Source organism: Panulirus ornatus, chromosome 36 (genome assembly GCF_036320965.1).
Source record: "Panulirus ornatus isolate Po-2019 chromosome 36, ASM3632096v1, whole genome shotgun sequence".
Lineage (NCBI taxonomy): Eukaryota > Metazoa > Arthropoda > Malacostraca > Decapoda > Palinuridae > Panulirus > Panulirus ornatus.
In genome coordinates this window covers 12,799,325-12,820,794 of record NC_092259.1, presented here as the reverse complement: position 1 = coordinate 12,820,794, position 21,470 = coordinate 12,799,325, and the positions used below count along the sequence as shown (strand labels likewise).

At 42.5% G+C, this 21,470-nt stretch overlaps 1 protein-coding gene across 6 annotated transcripts in view; it reads right to left on the bottom strand.

Annotated features, from left to right (window-relative positions):
- Positions 1 to 708: 708 nt before the first annotated feature.
- LOC139760358 (uncharacterized) overlaps positions 709 to 21,470 on the bottom strand; it is a 181,901-nt gene continuing 161,139 nt past the window's right edge. For 5 of the 6 annotated variants that reach the window (XM_071683420.1, XM_071683422.1, XM_071683423.1 and 2 more), the window contains 7 exons: positions 20,131 to 20,170; positions 15,079 to 18,007; positions 14,443 to 14,641; positions 9,423 to 10,862; positions 7,790 to 8,133; positions 3,958 to 4,129; positions 709 to 2,497 (listed from right to left, as the gene is read on the bottom strand). In XM_071683420.1, the coding sequence (XP_071539521.1) occupies positions 7,792 to 8,133; positions 9,423 to 10,862; positions 14,443 to 14,641; positions 15,079 to 17,873 (4,776 nt within the window). In that variant the 5' untranslated portion in view covers positions 17,874 to 18,007; positions 20,131 to 20,170 and the 3' untranslated portion in view covers positions 709 to 2,497; positions 3,958 to 4,129; positions 7,790 to 7,791. The remainder of the gene's footprint in view (positions 2,498 to 3,957; positions 4,130 to 7,789; positions 8,134 to 9,422; positions 10,863 to 14,442; positions 14,642 to 15,078; positions 18,008 to 20,130; positions 20,171 to 21,470) is intronic. The other variant, XM_071683425.1, reaches the window with a different exon arrangement.

Below are 21,470 nucleotides of genomic sequence, written 5' to 3'. Positions count from 1 at the left end.
TTGTGTGATCGGGGCCTGAACATGCAGGAGGGTGAAAGGAGGGCAAGGAATAGAGTAAATTGGAGCGATGTGGTATACCGGGGTTGACGTGCTGTCAGTGGATTGAATCAAGGCATGTGAAGCGTCTAGGGTAAACCATGGAAAGCTGTGTAGGTATGTATATTTGCGTGTGTGGACGTATGTATATACATGTGTATGGGGGGGGTTGGGCCATTTCTTTCGTCTGTTTCCTTGTGCTACCTCGCAAACGCGGGAGACAGCGACAAAGTATAAAAAAAAAAAAAAAATATATATATATATTATGATGGTTCTTGAGTCTGGTTCTTTAAGCAACTAACAGAACATTAGCAATCTGTCAACACTGTATCATGCTTTAAATGCTGTTATAAATTAACAAATTTATTCATAAAAATAGTCTAAATATAATTTAGGAACTGGTCTCAAACAGAACATTTCCCCCTTATTATTCCCATTCAAAGCACTTTACCACATGCAACTGCTTGTTTGAAAAACAAATGAATGGTTGTTCATTGAGCCTATGTACTATCTTGATGAGGATTGACATAAACTCATTAATACTTGATATGAGAGTTATTCAACAACTTTATCCTCCTCAATTTCGTGTGCTTCAGTAATAATCCTACTATTTTCACACATTACTTGCATTAACAGTACCTGAGGGTCATATTCAGGAAATTTTCAAAGGTGTTTCTTTCCAACAAAACTGTACTTACAATTAAACTAGATATGTTACAAAATTAACCATATTTCTATTTATAGTTACCCTAGGACCAATTTCTAAGAAAGAGACCTGGTGTTACCCATGACCTCTTTCCAGAGGATCCTGCAGCCCAAGGCTGCACTAGCAGGGAAACCTGAACTCTTCTGGAGTGAGAAGTTCTTTGACATGACTGTACTCCCAATGATACAGACTTGCTAAAGGTGACTTTTCACCTACAATGTAACCTCGAGCTGATAGAGTTCAGTATATGTAAGTACCTAACAAAACAGATGATAGAAATGATGCAAAACAATTTTCAACATACCTGAAATTAGTAATTCAAAAGAAATGTCTGTATGCTTTTTAATGCAGGCCTAACAAAGAAGCTGTGCATATGGTTATCAATTTCTACAAAAACTTTGTATCTCAAAATAATGTTGCAACACACTTTACAGAACAGGATCATGGCTGTAGATGCATGAAGGACCAACTTTGGCCAAACCTGTTAAGCATGTGGTATAGTGAAGTAAAATACCCTATTGCTTTGTTTCTGGGGTAATGTGATGCCCTCTTCCATACATGAACATCACAAGGCAAAAAATCAGTGTTCAAAAGTGCATCCAACAACAATGTACTCTCAATTTATACTGGATGCCATCCTATAACTGTTCAATAACCAGCAATAAATGGTATAGTTACAGAGCTGCACATTATTACTTCACACACTTTAAATGTTCATTATGGTTGACACTGCTAATATGCATGTGCAAGGTGTGGATACTTTTTACATTTGCACATGAAAAATACAACACAGTGAAACTACACGACTAGTACAGGGCACCGCTATATACATACAGGATACAACAGCAGCAATAAAACACACTCAGACATGCTCACATGGCAGTTTGGGACCTAACTTTACTTGATAATTCCTGACATCTGTAGGTTTCAGTTACAATCATCACAAAAAATTACGATATGAGCTAAACTTGTATCTAAAATATTAGAGAATACCAGTTATTACACAGTGGAAAATTATTAGCCAAAATGTAATAATTAAGAATGATAAGTAACTGTAGTCCTACAGAAAGCAGACTGCCTAATGCTATCATTTATAAACCTGGGTTCCAAACTTCCATACTGACAGCCCTGCAGACTTTGGTGTGGGGGTTTCAGCTCAGCCATTATAACACTGCTCTGAGTACTGTCACTAACTTGGCACCAGGGACGGTAATGTAACATGGAAGTTAAAGATGTGTTTGCACAAGGTAGCTGTGTCAGGTGCTACAAAATCTGAATCTTGATTTCTTCCTTTTCTTCTTCAAACTAATTAACATTTTGAAAGTATCTTCTAGTTTCTACTGTTTTTATGTAAAAGGAATATTGCTAATCTCTGCTCTGAGGTCAACTAATATGTGGACTGAATCCTACCTTGCACACATCATGATATTTTGTGGGTCTTTTTTCAAAATTTCTTTCTTACTATTTCTCATACTTCACAATACGATGGCAGCTGAAGATGCCAACGCTGCCACTAACACACTCCATTTGCATGAAACCCTTAACAATCATTTTATCACTGCTAAATGAAATGTCAGTGTCTTATGGAATAAATACTTCATATTTTTCTATATTTTTTTTCACTGCACATCTATTTGGTATATAACTAATCTTAAGTCTCAGGATATTTTCTTTATCAACTAGAGTTTTTCATCATTCCTCTTCTTCACTGTGGTATGTCTTCTCTGCCTCTTTATCTTATAACCAATAACTTCTCTGCAATGAAAACAATCATCAATTACACATCTATCAATTATATACAGTAAAATAAACGAACAGTATCTGTCTTAACAGCACAAACATATATCTTTTAAGACATATGCCAACTGCAGGGCCACTCATTAATAGGTGGAGTGAAAAAATCAAAAGGGAATCAACAGACTTAATCAAAATGGTGATGCCTTCACTAACAACTTGTTCTCAAATTAAACCATTTTCAAGTCAGCCCTGGTCTACCATTCACAAACTATCATATACAAAACTGTGGTTTCTCCTGACTGCTACATATGACCTGGTTCAGCCCATTGTAGACATGTTACCCTTGTATACCACATCACTCCAATTTCCTTTATCCCATGCATGACTTACATCCTTCTGTACATTTGGGCCCAGATCATTCAAAGCATCTTACACTCCATCCTTCCACTAGCTATATCTTTTCTTTCTTTCATACTTGTTCACTGTTTCCCACACTAATGAGGTAGTGCTAGGAATGGATGAAAAAGGCCTAATTCGCTCATATCCATTCTCTGTCATGAGTAATGCACCAAAAAAACAGTCCCTATCCACAAGTAGGAAACACAGACCTTTCCATGGTTTCCTCTAACTGCTTTATAAGCCCTGATTCAGTTTATTGACGTGTTGACTCATGTATACCAAACTATTCCAATTTACTCTATCCTATGCACACCACACCTTTCACCCTACTTCATGTTCAGGTCCCAGACACTCAAAATCTTTTTCATTCCATCCTTCCACCCCCATTTTTTTTTTTTATGTTGAAGGCTCCAGTTACAGACAAAAGTACATATCAAAGCCAAGCCTTAATTGAAACAAAGACAGAATTATGAAAGTATTTATGAATTTTTGAGGATGTGAAAGACCTGTCTTTTGAGATGTTCCAGGTCACTGTTATTGGGAAAGACATGAGAAGGTAGATAATTCCAAAGTTTCAACGTGTAGGGAGAGAAGGTATCAAAACAGCCCACCCTTGAGTTGGCTATGGCCACACAATAACCCCTAGGATCAAAATACCATAAAATATGCAGCTAATCTGATTACTGGAAGGAAAATGTATGCTCATTAAACAATTCTATCAAACTTGAAGATTATCTATTTATATTTATAATATTTAATCGCTGTTTCCCACGTCAACGAGGTAGCACAAGGAAACAGACGAAGAATGGCCCAACCACTCATATACACATATATATACATAAACACCCATATACATACATATACATTTCAATGTATACATACATACACATATACAGACATTTACATATATACACATGTACATATTCATACTTGCTGCCTTCATCAATTCCCGTTGCTTCCCCGCCATACTGTGAAAAAATCTGTCTTCTCACCACTTTACTTTATCAAAATCCTGTCTGCATAGGAGAATATTTCTTAACCATAATTACTATATAAAAAATCTGGAAGTATTACAGTACCATTAATATAAATAGCTGATGCAAAGAAGTCAGTTTAAGGGATACCACATGAACAAAGAGAGATGTCTGCAGTCTTTCTTGAAAAGTCACACTTCCACTTAGTGACAGCTGGCATTTTCAGTCATATCCTTGGTGCCATGGTAGAGGGTCACCGCAATCTGTTTTCATCTTTCTGAAATGAGGATCAATCAGGGAACACTATATTTTCCAAAGTTAATACATCAACAGCATTATGAATAAAGCTAAATGATATAAAAACATGCATGCACTTGATCTATGCAAAATATCAATGTGAAATAATAATTTGGAAGTTGCTTTTTTCTTAGTCACGTTTACTATTTAGGTTCACTTTCATACGTGCCATACCTATAGCAAAATTCATGACACTGGTGTGGTGAGTATTCTTTTATCCTGAAGTAAAAAATTCCAAGTAACTTATCATATATGAAGGAAGTTATGATTATTCTGGTAGCTTCCATTCCCTCTATCCACATTTCAGCCAACCTTTGATAAATATTTAGGGAATCAGTGATGGATTGCGCAAAAGATGCTTGTGGCATGAGAAGAGTGGGAGGTGGGCTGTTTAGAAAGGGTAGTGAGTGGTGGGATGAAGAAGTAAGAGTATTAGTGAAAGAGAAGAGAGAGGCATTTGGACGATTTTTGCAGGGAAAAAATGCAATTGAGTGGGAGAAGTATAAAAGAAAGAGACAGGAGGTCAAGAGAAAGGTGCAAGAGGTGAAAAAAAGGGCAAATGAGAGTTGGGGTGAGAGACTATCAGTAAATTTTAGGGAAAATAAAAAGATGTTCTGGAAGGAGGTAAATAGGGTGCGTAAGACAAGGGAGCAAATGGGAACTTCAGTGAAGGGCGTAAATGGGGAGGTGATAACAAGTAGCGGTGATGTGAGAAGGAGATGGAATGAGTATTTTGAAGGTTTGTTGAATGTGTCTGATGATAGAGTGGCAGATATAGGGTGTTTTGGTCGAGGTGGTGTGCAAAGTGAGAGGGTTAGGGAAAATGATTTGGTAAACAGAGAAGAGGTAGTAAAAGCTTTGCGGAAGATGAAAGCCGGCAAGGCAGCAGGTTTGGATGGTATTGCAGTGGAATTTATTAAGAAAGGGGGTGACTGTATTGTTGACTGGTTGGTAAGGTTATTTAATGTATGTATGACTCATGGTGAGGTGCCTGAGGATTGGCGGAATGCGTGCATAGTGCCATTGTACAAAGGCAAAGGGGATAAGAGTGAGTGCTCAAATTACAGAGGTATAAGTTTGTTGAGTATTCCTGGTAAATTATATGGGAGGGTATTGATTGAGAGGGTGAAGGCATGTACAGAGCATCAGATTGGGGAAGAGCAGTGCGGTTTCAGAAGTGGTAGAGGATGTGTGGATCAGGTGTTTGCTTTGAAGAATGTATGTGAGAAATACTTAGAAAAGCAAATGGATTTGTATGTAGCATTTATGGATCTGGAGAAGGCATATGATAGAGTTGATAGAGATGCTCTGTGGAAGGTATTAAGAATATATGGTGTGGGAGGCAAGTTGTTAGAAGCAGTGAAAAGTTTTTATCGAGGATGTAAGGCATGTGTACGTGTAGGAAGAGAGGAAAGTGATTGGTTCTCAGTGAATGTAGGTTTGCGGCAGGGGTGTGTGATGTCTCCATGGTTGTTTAATTTGTTTATGGATGGGGTTGTAAGGGAGGTAAATGCAAGAGTCCTGGAAAGAGGGGCAAGTATGAAGTCTGTTGGGGATGAGAGAGCTTGGGAAGTGAGTCAGTTGTTGTTCGCTGATGATACAGCGCTGGTGGCTGATTCATGTGAGAAACTGCAGAAGCTGGTGACTGAGTTTGGTAAAGTGTGTGGAAGAAGAAAGTTGAGAGTAAATGTGAATAAGAGCAAGGTTATTAGGTACAGTAGGGGTGAGGGTCAAGTCAATTGGGAGGTGAGTTTGAATGGAGAAAAACTGGAGGAAGTGAAGTGTTTTAGATATCTGGGAGTGGATCTGTCAGCGGATGGAACCATGGAAGCGGAAGTGGATCATAGGGTGGGGGAGGGGGCGAAAATTTTGGGAGCCTTGAAAAATGTGTGGAAGTCGAGAACACTATCTCGGAAAGCAAAAATGGGTATGTTTGAGGGAATAGTGGTTCCAACAATGTTGTATGGTTGCGAGGCGTGGGCTATGGATAGAGATGTGCGCAGGAGGATGGATGTGCTGGAAATGAGATGTTTGAGGACAATGTGTGGTGTGAGGTGGTTTGATCGAGTAAGTAACGTAAGGGTAAGAGAGATGTGTGGAAATAAAAAGAGCGTGGTTGAGAGAGCAGAAGAGGGTGTTTTGAAATGGTTTGGGCACATGGAGAGAATGAGTGAGGAGAGATTGACCAAGAGGATATATGTGTCGGAGGTGGAGGGAACGAGGAGAAGAGGGAGACCAAATTGGAGGTGGAAAGATGGAGTGAAAAAGATTTTGTGTGATCGGGGCCTGAACATGCAGGAGGGTGAAAGGAGGGCAAGAAATAGAGTGAATTGGAGTCATGTGGTATACAGGGGTTGACGTGCTGTCAGTGGATTGAAGCAAGGCATGTGAAGCGTCTGGGGTAAACCATGGAAAGCTGTGTAGGTATGTATATTTGCGTGTGTGGACGTGTGTATGTACATGTGTATGGGGGGGGGGGGTTGGGCCATTTCTTTCGTCTGTTTCCTTGCGCTACCTCGCAAACGCGGGAGACAGCGACAAAGTATAAAAAAAAAAAAAAAAAAAAAAAAAAATTTTTCTAATTTCATTTGTAACCCATACTTTGCATGAATTTCTATTTTATCCATTACTTCTCTACCTTGGTAATTAGGAACATATAAACAATGGCTTCATTTGCTTCATCTTGCTGTTATGTTCATATAAAGTACTAAAACCAGAACCAAGCCTTACAGACTACTCCACAGTTTACCTTGACGACTTCATATTCCCTGATTAAGCTCAATTACAACACATCAACTCTATACACCACACACTTTTAATTCATTCTATCCAAAGCAAGCTTTTCACTCATCAATCTTCTGATCCTCTTAGTCAGTCTGTTTCACTTATTCCCTCCATACATCAAAGTGATTGCAGAAGATCCAGGCTAGTTCTCTCAATCAGACTACATTTACTGTAGTACCACACCTCTTTTGCAAACGTCCCTATGTGACAAACCTGCATCACACCACATATCTAATCCCACTAAATCAACTCCTAACTATTGTATTTCTTTAGATCATAAACTTAATTTGCTACAAGCAGTCTTCATTCTTGCCTGTTACATGATTTTTATTCATGCATACCTCACTTCTGAAAAGCTAATTACTGCCTTAAAAGTTTCACTCGTCCTTTTTGCATATATTCTGCTTTTTCTTTTAAAGTCAGTAATTTCACCCTTATCAAAACCTTATATTCTTTACTCTGGCCATTCATCACTGATTTTTTTTTCTAAAGATTCAACTTTCAAATTCTCTACTTATCAAAATTTTTTTCTTCATTCTGTCATACTTTTTCTTTACATGCTATAATATACTGTTTCATCAATATCCTTGTTCTCCTTGAACAATCAAGAAAATAATTAAACTGGTGAGCTTTCTATACCATCTCCAGTGACAAATCTTACTTACCAGTTCAACAAGCATTACTACTTTATGCTAAAATTCTAGAGGAGTAGTATGCATAAGTTTGTGGCAGTGTAAATTAACATCCATTTTGATCAACACTATGCAGTATGTAAAGAGCTTTCTGGTAAAACATGAGTCACTATAATATCTATCTATGATTCTTTCATGGTGGACACAATATCTAAGAAGCATACGGTCATAGCGGAGTTTCCTTCTTGAGCGGGAGGCCATTAGGTCTGGCTGGCGGTGGTCTTGGGCGGCCACTAAGTCCGTTCCTGAGGAGATGAGCGGCCTTGGCATGGGCAGCCTTCAAACTTGGGTTGGTCACTATACCATTGCGACGAGGGCGAGGTTCAGGAGACCGAGTACCCAAGATAATGCGCATGTGTTGGTCTTGCGTAAAAGTAAAGCCAGAGGAACCTGGTGACCCAGCTCCTGGTACTCCTGGGACATTGACACCCATGCTTGGTATGTTCCCTAGACCTGGCACACTGCTTCCTCCAGTGCTGCTTGAGCCTCCACCTCCACGACGACCAATCTGAAAATATTTTATTTTCCGATTTCTTTACAGACAAATATAAAGCTGAACTATTTTTGAAAATCTATTCAACACAGTTTGGATTAATGGAGTAAATGGATATGAAAAATGTGTCTGGTAGAAGTGGAAACAGACATAGAGGAAAAATAAAGGTATGGTGAAAATCAACATGACAGCTATTGTGTCAAAGGATTGTCAATAAAGAAATTTGCAATAACATGCAAAGTATGCTGTGTAGTGTGGTTCAACGGGAGTCATCTTGTATTACCTCAGGAAAATGTAAGATACATATACTGATAAGTTAATCACTTAGATACTGTAACGTGAACAAAAAAAAAAGTCCATTCAGCTACAACTACAATCTTGATAATTTTGTAAGTAAAGCTAGTATATACCCTAGTGACACAGTATTTTGTTTATATATCCAACTATACAAACTTTACTGAACATATTATGATTTCTCAATTAAATGCACATCAATAATGGAATCTCCCTTATAAATCATCATATAAAAAACAGTGTAAGCAGATATTTTTTACACTATCACCCACTCTTAAAGGGAGGCAACTCCCCAACAAGAAAGGCAAGATTAGTCCCAACACCTCAGCATGATAGTGATTAGTTCTGCTTTCACTATAATGAATAACATCTAACAACCTTGCAATTCATGGGTTTCATAAGCTAACAATGAATTACCACAATATGATAATAAAATCATCAAAAATCAAGCAACAACAAACTAATCAAAATGACATATTACAGTATCTACAGGCCATGTTCACTAAAACCTTCAACTGAAGCCATTACAGGCATTTTGCACAAAGTTACTGAAAGTAATTTTGTCAAGTATGTGTAGAGGTACAGATGAACATTTATAGTGAGGTAGAAGGACAGGATTAGGAATAACAGTTGTGGAAAGCATGTCCTAATAGAGGAATGTGTTCGAGGGCTTTCAATATGAACTAATTAATACATAGTGGAACAAAGGGTAAAAAAAAGGAAAAAATTACATGCTGTCTTTTTTTGCACTGCTTAAGACAGGTTTTTCACTTCCAAAATTTTTAATACTTTCCTTTCTCTTCTTTTTCCCTTTCATTGACCTCTCTGTATTTCAATTAAGGCCCAGCCTTGATGTGAACTTTTGTCCATGACTGGAGCCTCCAACAAAAAATTAAAAAAATCTATATAATGACAGATTTCTGTACAGATTCTGCTACTCATAACAACAAAAATTCAGAACATGGCAACAAGGTTTCAAAAACTGCAGCCTTAAGAGAGTAAATCATTACCTCTGGTGTAATATTAACTGGAGGTGCAGACGGTCTTGGTGCCCGTACTGCTGGGTGTTGAATTGGAACAGTGTAGTCATCCTCTAAAATGGCTCCTGCAGGTATATGTCTTCCTCCACCAGGACCATCACTCAATGGTGACAGAGGTGGAGAAGCATAAATTGGAGAGGCTGGTTCATCTAAAGGTGTAAGAGCTGGCTGTGGTGGTGGGGGATGACGACGCCCACGTCCCCGACCACACTGCTGAAGTTGCTGCGTAAAGCTCAAAACTGGAGACATGGCAGAGACTGGTGGAGCAGATGGTGCAGGTGGTGGTGGAGGCTGTTGCTGGTGCTGAAGAAGATGAGCATGGGCCTCACGGGGTGTTGGAGCTCTAGGACCACCTGAAGAGCGAGTGGAGGTAGTCAAATTGCCAGAAGACTTAGAAGAAGAGTGCTGACCAAGAGAAGCAACTGAACGACGTTTTTCAAAGGTGGATTCAGGAGATTCAGCTGGTGAGGCAGCCAGGCCAGGACACAGTAATGCTGAGCATGGTTTTGTTTCCGCTGTTGAACCTGAACCTACCGAAGATGAAGCTGCCATTCCCCGAGGAACACCTCCTTGCTGTTGTTGTAGAACCATGCTCTCTTCTAGCATGCGAGCAAGATGAATATGGCCACCTTTTAAGGCTACTTTTATAGCTGTTCTGCCACAGCGATCGGAGTGTGCTGGGTTAGCACCATACTGAAGAAGAGCTGCAACACTTTCCTCATGTCCCTCTTGTGCTGCTATACTCAAAGCAGTAGCACCTTGTGAGCAAGTGTGATCCACTGAAGCACCACGTTCTAGTAACAATCTCACTACTTCTGCATGGCCTTGCCAAGCAGCACTCTGTAACGGTGTCCGACGTTCTTTATCTACAGCATCAACATGAGCACCACCATCTAAAAGAAGAGCCACCATCTGAGTATGACCTTGCCATGCCGTTACATGGAGAGGTGTACGACCCTCTAGGTCTGTACTTTCAACATCTGCATTATTCTCCATTAAGAATTTTGCCATATCAAGTCGATTTTCAAGAGCAAGAAGATAAAGTGTTGAACGACCATCAGCATCTTTGTAGTGAAGATCAGCACCCCGACAAAGTAGAAGATGCACTACATCTTTATGTCCCTCTAGTGCTGCTACACGGAGTGCAGATCGCCCATCGTGGCTAGTATGGTGAATATCTGCTCCAGCATCCAAGAGAGCCGCTACCACAGCTGTGTGGCCCTCTTGTGCAGCCAGTACTAATGCATGTTTTCCATCATTGTCTACTTCATTTACACGAGCACCAGCTTCTAAGAGAGCTTCACACACCTCACAGTGGCCTTCAAATGCTGCATAATGCAACGGTGTCCAACCTGCATTATCCCGATGAGTCTCATCCAATCCTCTGTCTAGAAGTAAACGCACAGTCTCCTGAAAGAAAATGAAAAGTTTGAAATATCCAACAGGTGGACTCCATGCGTTTCAGGAAATTTTCCTTACTAATAAGAAATATTTAAAAAATATTCGGGTTCCTATTGGTTTCCAGACCTGAGTACCAAAGTACTGTAGGGAAAAAGTAAATGGGACCTGGTTGTGAGTAGGAGGCTGCAGTTTTCGTACATAAAACATGACAGCTAGAGAGTGGATATGAGCAAATGAGGCCCTTTTCTTCATCTGCTTTATATATATATATATATATATATATATATATATATATATATATATATATATATATATATATATATATATTATCATTTTAATTTGTTGCTGTCTCCCGCGTTAGCGAGGTAGCACAAGGAAACAGACGAAAGAATGGCCCAACCCACCCACATACACATGTACATACATACATGTCCATACACGAATATACATACCTATACATCTCAATGTATACATATACACACACACACAGACATATACATATATACACATGTACATAATTCATAGTCTGCCTTTATTCATTCCCAGTGCCACCCCACCACACATGAAATAACAACCCCCTCCCCCCACATGTGTGCGAGGTAGTGCTAGGAAAAGACAACAAAGGCCACATTCGTTCACACTCAGTCTCTAGCTGTCATGTAATAATGCACCGAAACCACAGCTCCCTTTCCACATCCAGGCCCCACAAAACTTTCCATGGTTTACCCCAGACGTTTCACATGCCCTGGTTCAATCCATTGACAACACGTAGACCCCGGTATACCACATCATTCCAATTCACTATACTTGATCGCTGTTTCTCGCATCAGCAAGGTAGCGCCAGGAAACAGATGAAGAATGGCCCATCCACTTCTTTTTTCTTTTCTTTCATACTATTCGCCATTTCCTGCATTAGCGAGGTAGCGTTAAGAACAGAGGACTGGGCCTTAGAGGGAATATCCTACCTGGCCCCCTTCTCTGTTCCTTCTTTTGGAAAATTGAAAAAAAAAAAAAAAACGAGAGGGGAGGATTTCCAGCCACCCGCTCCCTCCCCTTTTAGTCGCCTTCTACGACACGCAGGGAATACGTGGGAAGTATTCTTTCTCCCCTATCCCCAGGGATAATATATATATATATATATATATATATATATATATATATATATATATATATATATATATATATATATATATATATATATATATATATGTAATCCAGGGGTTCCTGGATATATATATATATAGTTCACTTCATTTAGTAGCAAGAACAGGAACATGGGGAGTATTTCTGGTGCTATCGTGGGGACGTGGGTCACGTCTCCGTCTTCCTCCTAACCTTCTCAACAGTCTAGCAAATCTGCCTCATCTCCGGCCCATCCACTTATATACACATATATATACATAAGCACCAATATATGCACATATACATATATATACATATCAACATGTACACACATACATACATATACATACACAGACATATACATCTATACACATGTACATATTCATACTTGCTTGCCTTCATCCATTTCTGGCACTACCTGCCCCGCAGGAATAGCATCACTACTCCGTGCTTCAGCAAAGTAGCACCAGGAAAACAAACAAAAAAAAGGTCACATTCGTTGACACTCAGTCTCTAGTTGTCATGTGTGATGCACCAAAACCACAGCTCCCTGTCCACATCCAAGCCCCACAGACCTTTCCATGGTTTACTACCATTTCCCATGTTTGTGAGTTACCGCCAGGTGAAGAAGAAAAGCTGCATTTGCTCACATCCATTCACTAGCTGTCATGTGCAGTGGATGAAAACCACAGCTCCACACCCATGCCCTAAAGAATTTTCCATGGTTTCTCCTGACTGCTTCACATGCCCTGGTTCAGTCTATTTACAGCATGTTGATCCCTGTATACTCCAACATTCCAATTCTTTTTTCCTGTAAATGCCTTTCACCTTCCTGCAGATTCAGGCCCTGATCAATCAAATTCATTTTTTCACTCCATCCTTCCATCTAAAATTTGGTCTCCCATTTCTCCTTCTTCCCTCCACTTCTGACATATAAATATCATCTTTGTCAACCTCTCTTTAGTACTTCTCTCCATCTGTCCAAATAATTTCAGCATACACTCTTCAGCTCTCAGCAAAACTTTTTTATTACTATACCTCTCTCTTATTCATTTATTACTTACTCGATCAAACGTTTCATTTCCAACACATCCACCATCCTCTGCATATCCTCATCTACAGCCCATACCTTGCAACTATATAATATTGTGGGAACTACTATACCTTCAAACATACCCATTCTTGCCTTCCTAGGTAACGACATCTCATTCCACACATTCTTCAATGCCCAGAGAACCTTCACCCCCCTTACCCACCCTATGATGTCAACTCCAAAATATCTAAAACATTTCCCTTCCTCAAATATCTCTCCATTCAAACTCATACCCCATCAGACCTGTCCCTCTCACTTGCCAAACCTAATAACCAAGCTTTTATTCACATTTACTCTCAACTTCCATTAGTCACATTATTTTTTCAAACTCAGTCATTAACTTCTGCAGTTTCTCATTTGAATCTGCCACAAACAACTAATGCTTTCCAGGTCCCCTCATCCCCTACAGACTGCATACTTGCCTCTCTCTCCAAGACTTGCATTCACCTCTTATCACCCCATCCATAAACAAATTAAACACCCATGGGGATGTCACAAACCCCAGCCACAAACCAACTTTCATTTGGAATCATTCAGTCTCCTCTCTTCCTACTCATACAAACGTCTTACACCCTTGATAAAAACTTATCTGCTTCTAGCAGCTTTCCTCCCACACCAGGTATTCTTAAAACCTTCTACAAGGTACCTCTATCAACCCTATCCTGATCCATTAATGCCACATATGAATCCTTCTGTTTCTCTAAGTATTTGTCACACACTTTCTTTAAAGCAAATACCTGATCTACACATATACTTGCTTATCCATTTATTCATTCATCTAATCACATATAAAACATATTCTAGACAAAATTTGCATATGCATCGACAGTATGATCATCCCATTTGAAGAATCACAAGGCTATGATAAAGAAGGTCTAATGGTAGGTACTAAAGATTGTATTTAAAATAAGATACTACTAACTGGGTTACAGGAAGAGGTCTGCAACTATGAATATGCCGACTATGGAAGATAAGAGAGAGGAAACATGATTATAACTCTGAATTTCTGTATCACTCTGACACTGTCAATATTAAGTAATTCTTTCAAAGCAGCAAAGAAAGATCAATGAAAGGATGCAAGAAGAATTAGGACATAAGATGCATGGAAAAAGATAAGAGATGAAACTATGAATTCAAACAACATAAAGAAACTTAAATGATTGTATGACAGTAAAGAAAGTTTTTGGTATGCAGTCCCATAGATGCAAAAAAAAATTCACAAAATTTATCATCATGAAATCATAGGTAAAAGTAAGCCTTTATGGCAAACTTCTTAATAACCACATAAGAGCTCTTTTGAAATCTTACATCATTAAACGTTACACTTTAGCCTAAGTTACAGTAGGAAGCCCCTGAACACAGTTTTTGACTTACCTGTGATCCCTGGGCAGCAGCAACACTGAGGACAGTTCGTCCCTCGGCATCTATGTGGTCAACATAGCAGCCCCAGAAGAGTAACCGCTCTACCACAGCTGCATGTCCCATGGAAGCAGCAGCCAACAAAGGAGTTCGTCCTGAACGGTCTACATGGTCTACATCTGCTTCATATTCTAGCAGCAGTTCACAAACCTCTCTATAAGAAGTAAACAATTCTATAACAATAACACACTTTATCAATGAAAAGACACTCTTTTACCTTATTAAAATCAAACAAACATCACATAAAGTTGGTATATTTCTTATCAAAGTTAGAATTCCTCATACATATAAAAATTATCAAGCCTTAGCAATTCAAACTTCAGGATTCTCAAAGGATTACTCTTTAAATAGGCTACTGGATGTTTTCTTCAGATTGTGTGTACCTTGTTAGACTCCATGAGGGAATTTCAATAATATCTGATTCATTCAGAAAATGGAATATATCCTGGCCTAAACCAGATACCCAATCTATCAACTACTTCCTAAGGGAAGACAATATCAGCTGGGTGGACTGTGGAATGACTGCCACAACCAGGATTCAAACCTATGAAGTTGGATAAAGATAGGAAGTACAAAGTGGAGGGAACTCACGTGTGACCTTCAAAAGCTGCTACCAAGAGTGGTGTTAGTCCATCGTGGTCTTGGTGGTTGACCGCAGCTCCCAGCTCAAGCAGTGTGGTGACCACACTGGTGTGCCCCTCACTGGCTGGAACACACAGTGCTGCCACACTCAGTGCTGTCCTCCCATCAACATCCTCATGGTTCACATCAGCCCCAGCTTCCAGAAGAGCCTCTACAATCTCTGAGTGCCCCATGTAAGCAGCAGCAATGAGTGGTGTGCGCCCCTCACTGTCTGCTCGATTAACAGCAGCTCCATGACGTAATAGTGCTGACACCACATCCTCATGACCTCCCCAGGCAGCTGCTCGAAGTGCTGTACGGCCATCCCCATCAGCTAGGTCAACTTGTGTACCACCTGACAATAGTGCATTCACCACTCCACTGTGGCCACCCCAAGCTGCCGATCTGAGGGCTGTCCAGCCATCAGCATCAGCATGGTCAGGATCTGCACCAGCTGCCAGTAATATTGCCACCACTTCAGCATGGCCATGACGTGCTGCCAGGTTAAGTGATGTCTGACCAGCTCTGTCCTGAAGACCATGAAAAGCACCTCGCTCCAGTAATAGACGCACTAATGAAGCATCACCCTGGTGAGCTGCACTATGTAATAAAGAGCGACCAGCACTGTCCACCTGGTCCACAGGGCCTCCACGGAGATAAGGATATAATGGGTCTTCACGGTGGCGTCGCCTACGCCGCTCACGACGTCGACTACTACTACTGCTGTGGTCACTGCTATGACGTCCTCCACTACTGCTGTGACGGCCACCTGTGCTCTGCCGTCCCCCTGTGCTCTGACGACCTCCAGTGCTCTGACGTCCACCTGTACTTTGACGACCACCAGTACTTTGACGGCCTGTACTACTTTGTCCACCACCTGTACTACCATTAACAAAGTCTCCTGGGAGAGGAACCATGGTTACATATTCCTCATCTTTTTCATTTTCATCAATATCACTTTTCTCACCTTCTCTTAATTCTAGTTTCACTTTCTCTTCCTCATCCTCATTTTGGTTTTCTCCAACAGATTTTTCCTTAATTGGTATGCTATCTAATTCATATGTTATTTGATTTGTTTCATCTCGCTGTACTGTCCCCTCAAAGTTTTCCTCCTGAAGCAGTTTATCTTGCCCTTCCCCAACTTCATTTTCCCCTTCCTCAGCCTCTTCATCTTCCTGCTCCAATTCCTCATACCTAATTTCAGCAGCTGGTTCTTCCTCCTCACCACCTTCCTCTACCTCATCGTCTTCATCTTCTTCATCATCCTCATCATCATCATCGTCATCCTCATCCTGAGGTTGGTCATCAGGCAGAGAAGCACCAGCCTCCTGTAAGACCTTGAGGGCACGGGGGTCCCTAGGCGGAGGTAGGTCATGGCAGATGTGCAGAGGGACATTGCATGACACCATCCACAACGACAGGTGGTGCTGTTCAAGAGGTGGCTCCAGATGCATGCGTGAAAGGTGGAGAGCTAGTTGGTGCACCTGAGTCACTGTCAACTTGGGGGCATCAAGGGAAAGATGCATGGCCAGCATGGCATGACCATCAGCCACATCCACCAGGTACTTTTGAGTACAGTGCTTCACGTCCAGCAGCCATTCAGCAAAACTGTGATGGAAGAGGAGAACCCGCTGATCATGTTCTGGAGCCAGGACACGTGTTAGGAGGGCCCAACGCTTTCCCCAGTCCTCGTCAGTAAGCGTTGGGACGCGTGTTTCTACTGCCTGCCGTAGTTCCTTCTGCGTGAGGGGTGCACGAGCAGCTAGGATAACAGATAACAGCTGTGCCACACGCTGGAAGTGTCTCCGTGGGTACAGCCTTTGACATAGCCACAGGTAGAGGCCATTCAGTGTGCCAGGGATGTGTCGAATTTCACGCAGCGTCACCCATCCTTCTGCCACGCCATCCAGGACACGCTCTAGGTACAGGAAACAGCCATTACTTTTGATGTGCAGCTGGTTCAGCATCTCAGCTGTTTCCCGTGACAGATGGTGCCTAAGGGCAGGCTCACGGTCCAGTCGGCATAGGATATACTGCTGCACATCTCGCACCACATGACCCCGACGCAGGTCGTCCAGTGCCACCTTTCTGAAGCCAGCGAACTGCCTAATGATGGTCCGGGAAGTCCGTCGTGCCGTGACCAACAGCAGAAGCCACTGAGGCAGCAGGTGGTGATGTGTGGCCAGCAGCTCAGCAATCGTTCTTGAGGGCCCATTGTTACTAACCTCAGCCCCACTGCCATCGCGAGGAGCCCCTGCTGCTAGAGAGGGCTGCAGGTCTGTCTCATCTATGCTATCCACTACCAGGAGGAGTGTACGGTCCGGTGGGTCAAGTTCCAGCAGAGGGAAGAGCACTGCCCGCCGGAAGGCTTCATCAGGGTTGGCATGGAGGGCGCACGGCTCCAGGGAGGTGCGCACCTCAGGCACAGCCACTTTGGTGTCGTAGCCAACCAGGAGAGATGATCCCTCCAGCTGCGACACCAGCGAGTGGATGAAACACCCCACGCTGAGGGAGGCAGCGTGGTGTGCGTGGCAAAAGTGGTGGGCCAGCAGGCGGGCCTGGAGGGCAGTAGCATGGCGGCCATGCGAGGCTGAGGGTGTCACCAGTTGGGTGCAAAGGGCCGTCTTGCCCGTGCCGGGACCGCCCACCAACAGGGCGCCACATGTCTTGGCTGCAGGCCGCTGCTCCAGGCATGCCCACAGTTTGGCCCACGCCCACTCGCGGCACAGGAAGCGCCGCCCTGGCGCTCCGCTGTCTGCAGCCATGGCAGGGGCAGAGCAGGCACGGGGCGGGGCAGGGCGGGCGTGGGCAAGGCTTGGGGCTCAGGGCACGTCCCGGGGGGTGCTCATCCTGCCCCTCGGCCAACACCGCCCCCTCACCCCCGCCGCCACCCCATCACCTGCAACAGTACAATACAATACAATCCAGTCCAACTACATCATACAATACAACAGTCTTTTCTCTAATGCATACAAAAGAAATCCTATAATATAGAAGTCCCTCTGTCATGCATACAATACATCTTATAACACAGACGTCCCTACTGAAAGCATACAATGCATTCTATAATACAGTAATCTCTCCTGAAATGCATACATCTTACAATACAGTAGTCCTTCATGGGATGCATACACCCTACGAGTCTTCCCTGTGACGCATACAGTATATCCTACAGTAGATCTGTCCCTAATGGAGGACACACAATTATCCTATAATACAACAGTCCTCCTGAAAAATTTACAATGCATCTTGTATTACATCAGTCCATCTTAGGAACGTAGGATACAATCTAGAGTAGTCCCTCCTGAAACACATACACTATACCCCACAATACAGCAGTTCCTCTACAAAAAAAAAAAAAAAAAAACTCCAACATATCATGCAATACAGAACTTCGTTTTGAAACATACATTACAGAAGTCCCTGCTGGAACACATACGATACATCCTACACTACCGTACTGTCTTTACTCTTAAGGGTCAGGTCAAAAGGCCAGGAGATCGTACCCAAGGGTCAAGTCGTTAATGTTCAAGCGTCGTACCCGCCGTGCTCAGGGGGGGGGACACACACACACACACACACACACACACACACACACACACACACACACATACACACAACACAAGCCATCTTCAATCGTGTCTCCCCCCCCCCCCAATGTTGCAGGTCATGTGGAGCACCAGGCAGGTACTGCACGCGTCCCAGTCCGTCACAAAAGGCTCGGGGGTGGGGGATGACACTGTGTAACAAACTGGTTTTAAATATGGTCTCTGGGATAATGGTGGACATGAGTCAGCTGCTGGATCACTCTGGTTAAGCTTCCGGTCCATGGTGGTCAACGGTCCAACACATCTCTAATACGTCACGGACTCACTCTCTCTCTCTCTCTCTCTCTCTCTCTCTCTCTCTCTCTCTCTCTCTCTCTCTCTCTCTCTCTCTCTTTCTCAAACACACACGCAGGGTATCTTCCCACCATGTATGTGCGACCCTGGACGTGGGTTATGCCTCGCTGTTCTCCAGTGTGAGCGAGGGGTTCATGGATGCCAGACAGCACTGCTGACCCGGGCCCACCTTCGACGTCACACGCGAAGCCAACTGACTGACACTCTCCACCCACAACACCTAACCCAACAACCCGGCTTTTTTCTGGCACATGATGTCCCCACAATGCTCTTCTTCTTCTTCTTCTTCTTCTTCTTCTTCTACTACTACTACTACTACTACTACGTCTACTGCTGCGTCTACTATCAATAATAATAAATCAAATATAATAATCTGCAAGTTAACTGCCCCTCCCACCTTGATGAGGTAAGGTCAGGACCAGAAGTCTTCTCTCTGGCTTTTATACAGTCGTGACCCCAGAGGCAGCCATCCCTCGCCAGGCCTACGTCAGTTAAGTTGGTCGCTTCATCAAGGGTATGCCTCCCTCCCCCTGAAGCCATCCGCTTCAGCACATGTATTCCAGGGGTTTCAGCAACAACAACACGATAATGCAGGCGGGAATAAGACAACAAAGTATCTGAGACTAACGTACAGAAATAAAGTGAAATAAAGTTATACAGGAAGAAGGGTTTAGGCTAATGATTTTTTTTTCATTCACTGTACAAAGCTTTCTTACTGTATTGCTTTAATTCTATTTATCCCCGTACCTTACTCTTAGATCCTTCATTGTCTTATTCCCGCTCACTGTATCATGCAGTAGCTGCTGTAACCTCTAAATTACAAGTACTGTATGCCCTTTACGTCATTTAACATTCTATCACATCTTTGATAATGTGCCACGTACCTTTTAGTTATTACAATGGCTAACTCTCACAGACCTGCCTTATTCATTGTATAACCTTCCTGCATTAAAACTGTGATCCAGGTTATCATGTAACCCAGGTTATGGTACGATCCTGTCTTATGAAACACATGTTCTATGTTGCCTTAGACATGGCTCATGCTGCAATGCATACCAATGCTGCCCATATCTGCAGTCACTGATAAGTTATGGTGCGTATATACGAGAATGCGCGTTACCTTCAACTCTGCATCAGTGAAATACACCAGTCTTGCGTACCTGAAAGGAAGAAAATACACACTATCAATACCAAGACGTATTCATATAATCACACAAAAAACATGAATATTGTTTACATTCGTTTGTGTTTGTTTATAATGTTTCTTGGCATATCATCCCCCCCCCCCCGCGTCACTGGCTTGGGAGGTGGGGGGGACAATTGCCTTAATGACCCATTTCGACTACGGGCAGGATGTCACTGTAGCCAGTGACCACACAGGTTAATGTTACCAAACACATGACTCTCGTCTGAACCCCAGACAGCTGCAAGAATAACGAATGACGTCACGCAGATCAACATAACATAAGATCCACAGTAATTTGCCCAGTATCAAATGACTCGTTGCGTAAGATCAGCAAGGTTGTTTTTTTTTTGAAGAGGTCTTCGTGAAATATAATTTCAAGTAATTATCAACGCACCGTCATCAAAGGAGGAGGTGAATGCTATCGTGATGATGATGGTGGACAAAGGGAAGAAGTTAACCCTTGTGGAGGCCAAATTATCTGCCAACCCACACCGGACGGACTCATGACCTACTTTGGCCTTCAGTGGTGTCATATGCCTTGAACTCATGACAGGTCAAATGTAAGGCTTCATCTTCACGACCAAAAAGCCTTTACAACTCGCATGCAAACTCCGAAGTGGACCGGAAAAGACTTAACGACGAAGCTTTTCAAGACTTGGATGACTGCGCACTTGACGGGAGGTGTGCAACCTCGCACTTGAGGACGGTCGCGCACAACGAGTCTCTCCCTCCCGTCTACCTCACACACTCGAGGGGAAACCTGTCATTCTGTAATGTGATGGAAAAGTTTATGGCGTCATGCGGTAAATGCAGAGGGTAAGTTTGACGAGAGCATTTTCCGAAAACGGAAGTACGTCAGAAGAAGATTCAGAGAGAATGGGATACTACAACGAAGACTGACAGAAGGAAAACTGATAGAAGGCGGTGAGACCGAAGGGTGGCAAGACTTTCCCGGTTATTTCCCTTTATACACATCATATGCGCTGCCACCCCATGACCCTCGCCAGGTCTGTGTATATCAAGTCAACGCCATCATCATCCCTGAGGGCCTCTGGGACCTCTGTGGAACACAGGATCGCGCAGTCCCAACCAGACCCCGTCCCGTTCGGGGAGCTGCGGGAATATCTGATCCTGTATACAGAGTCGTTCGTCTTCAGTTAATGATCTGTGATGACCTGCATCACAGACCGTGTTTCTGCTTTTTTTTCAGGGATATGAAAGTGGTGTTGGCGGCTTCGAAACTCTTCTTCGGTAGCGCAAAAAGGATCACAGAG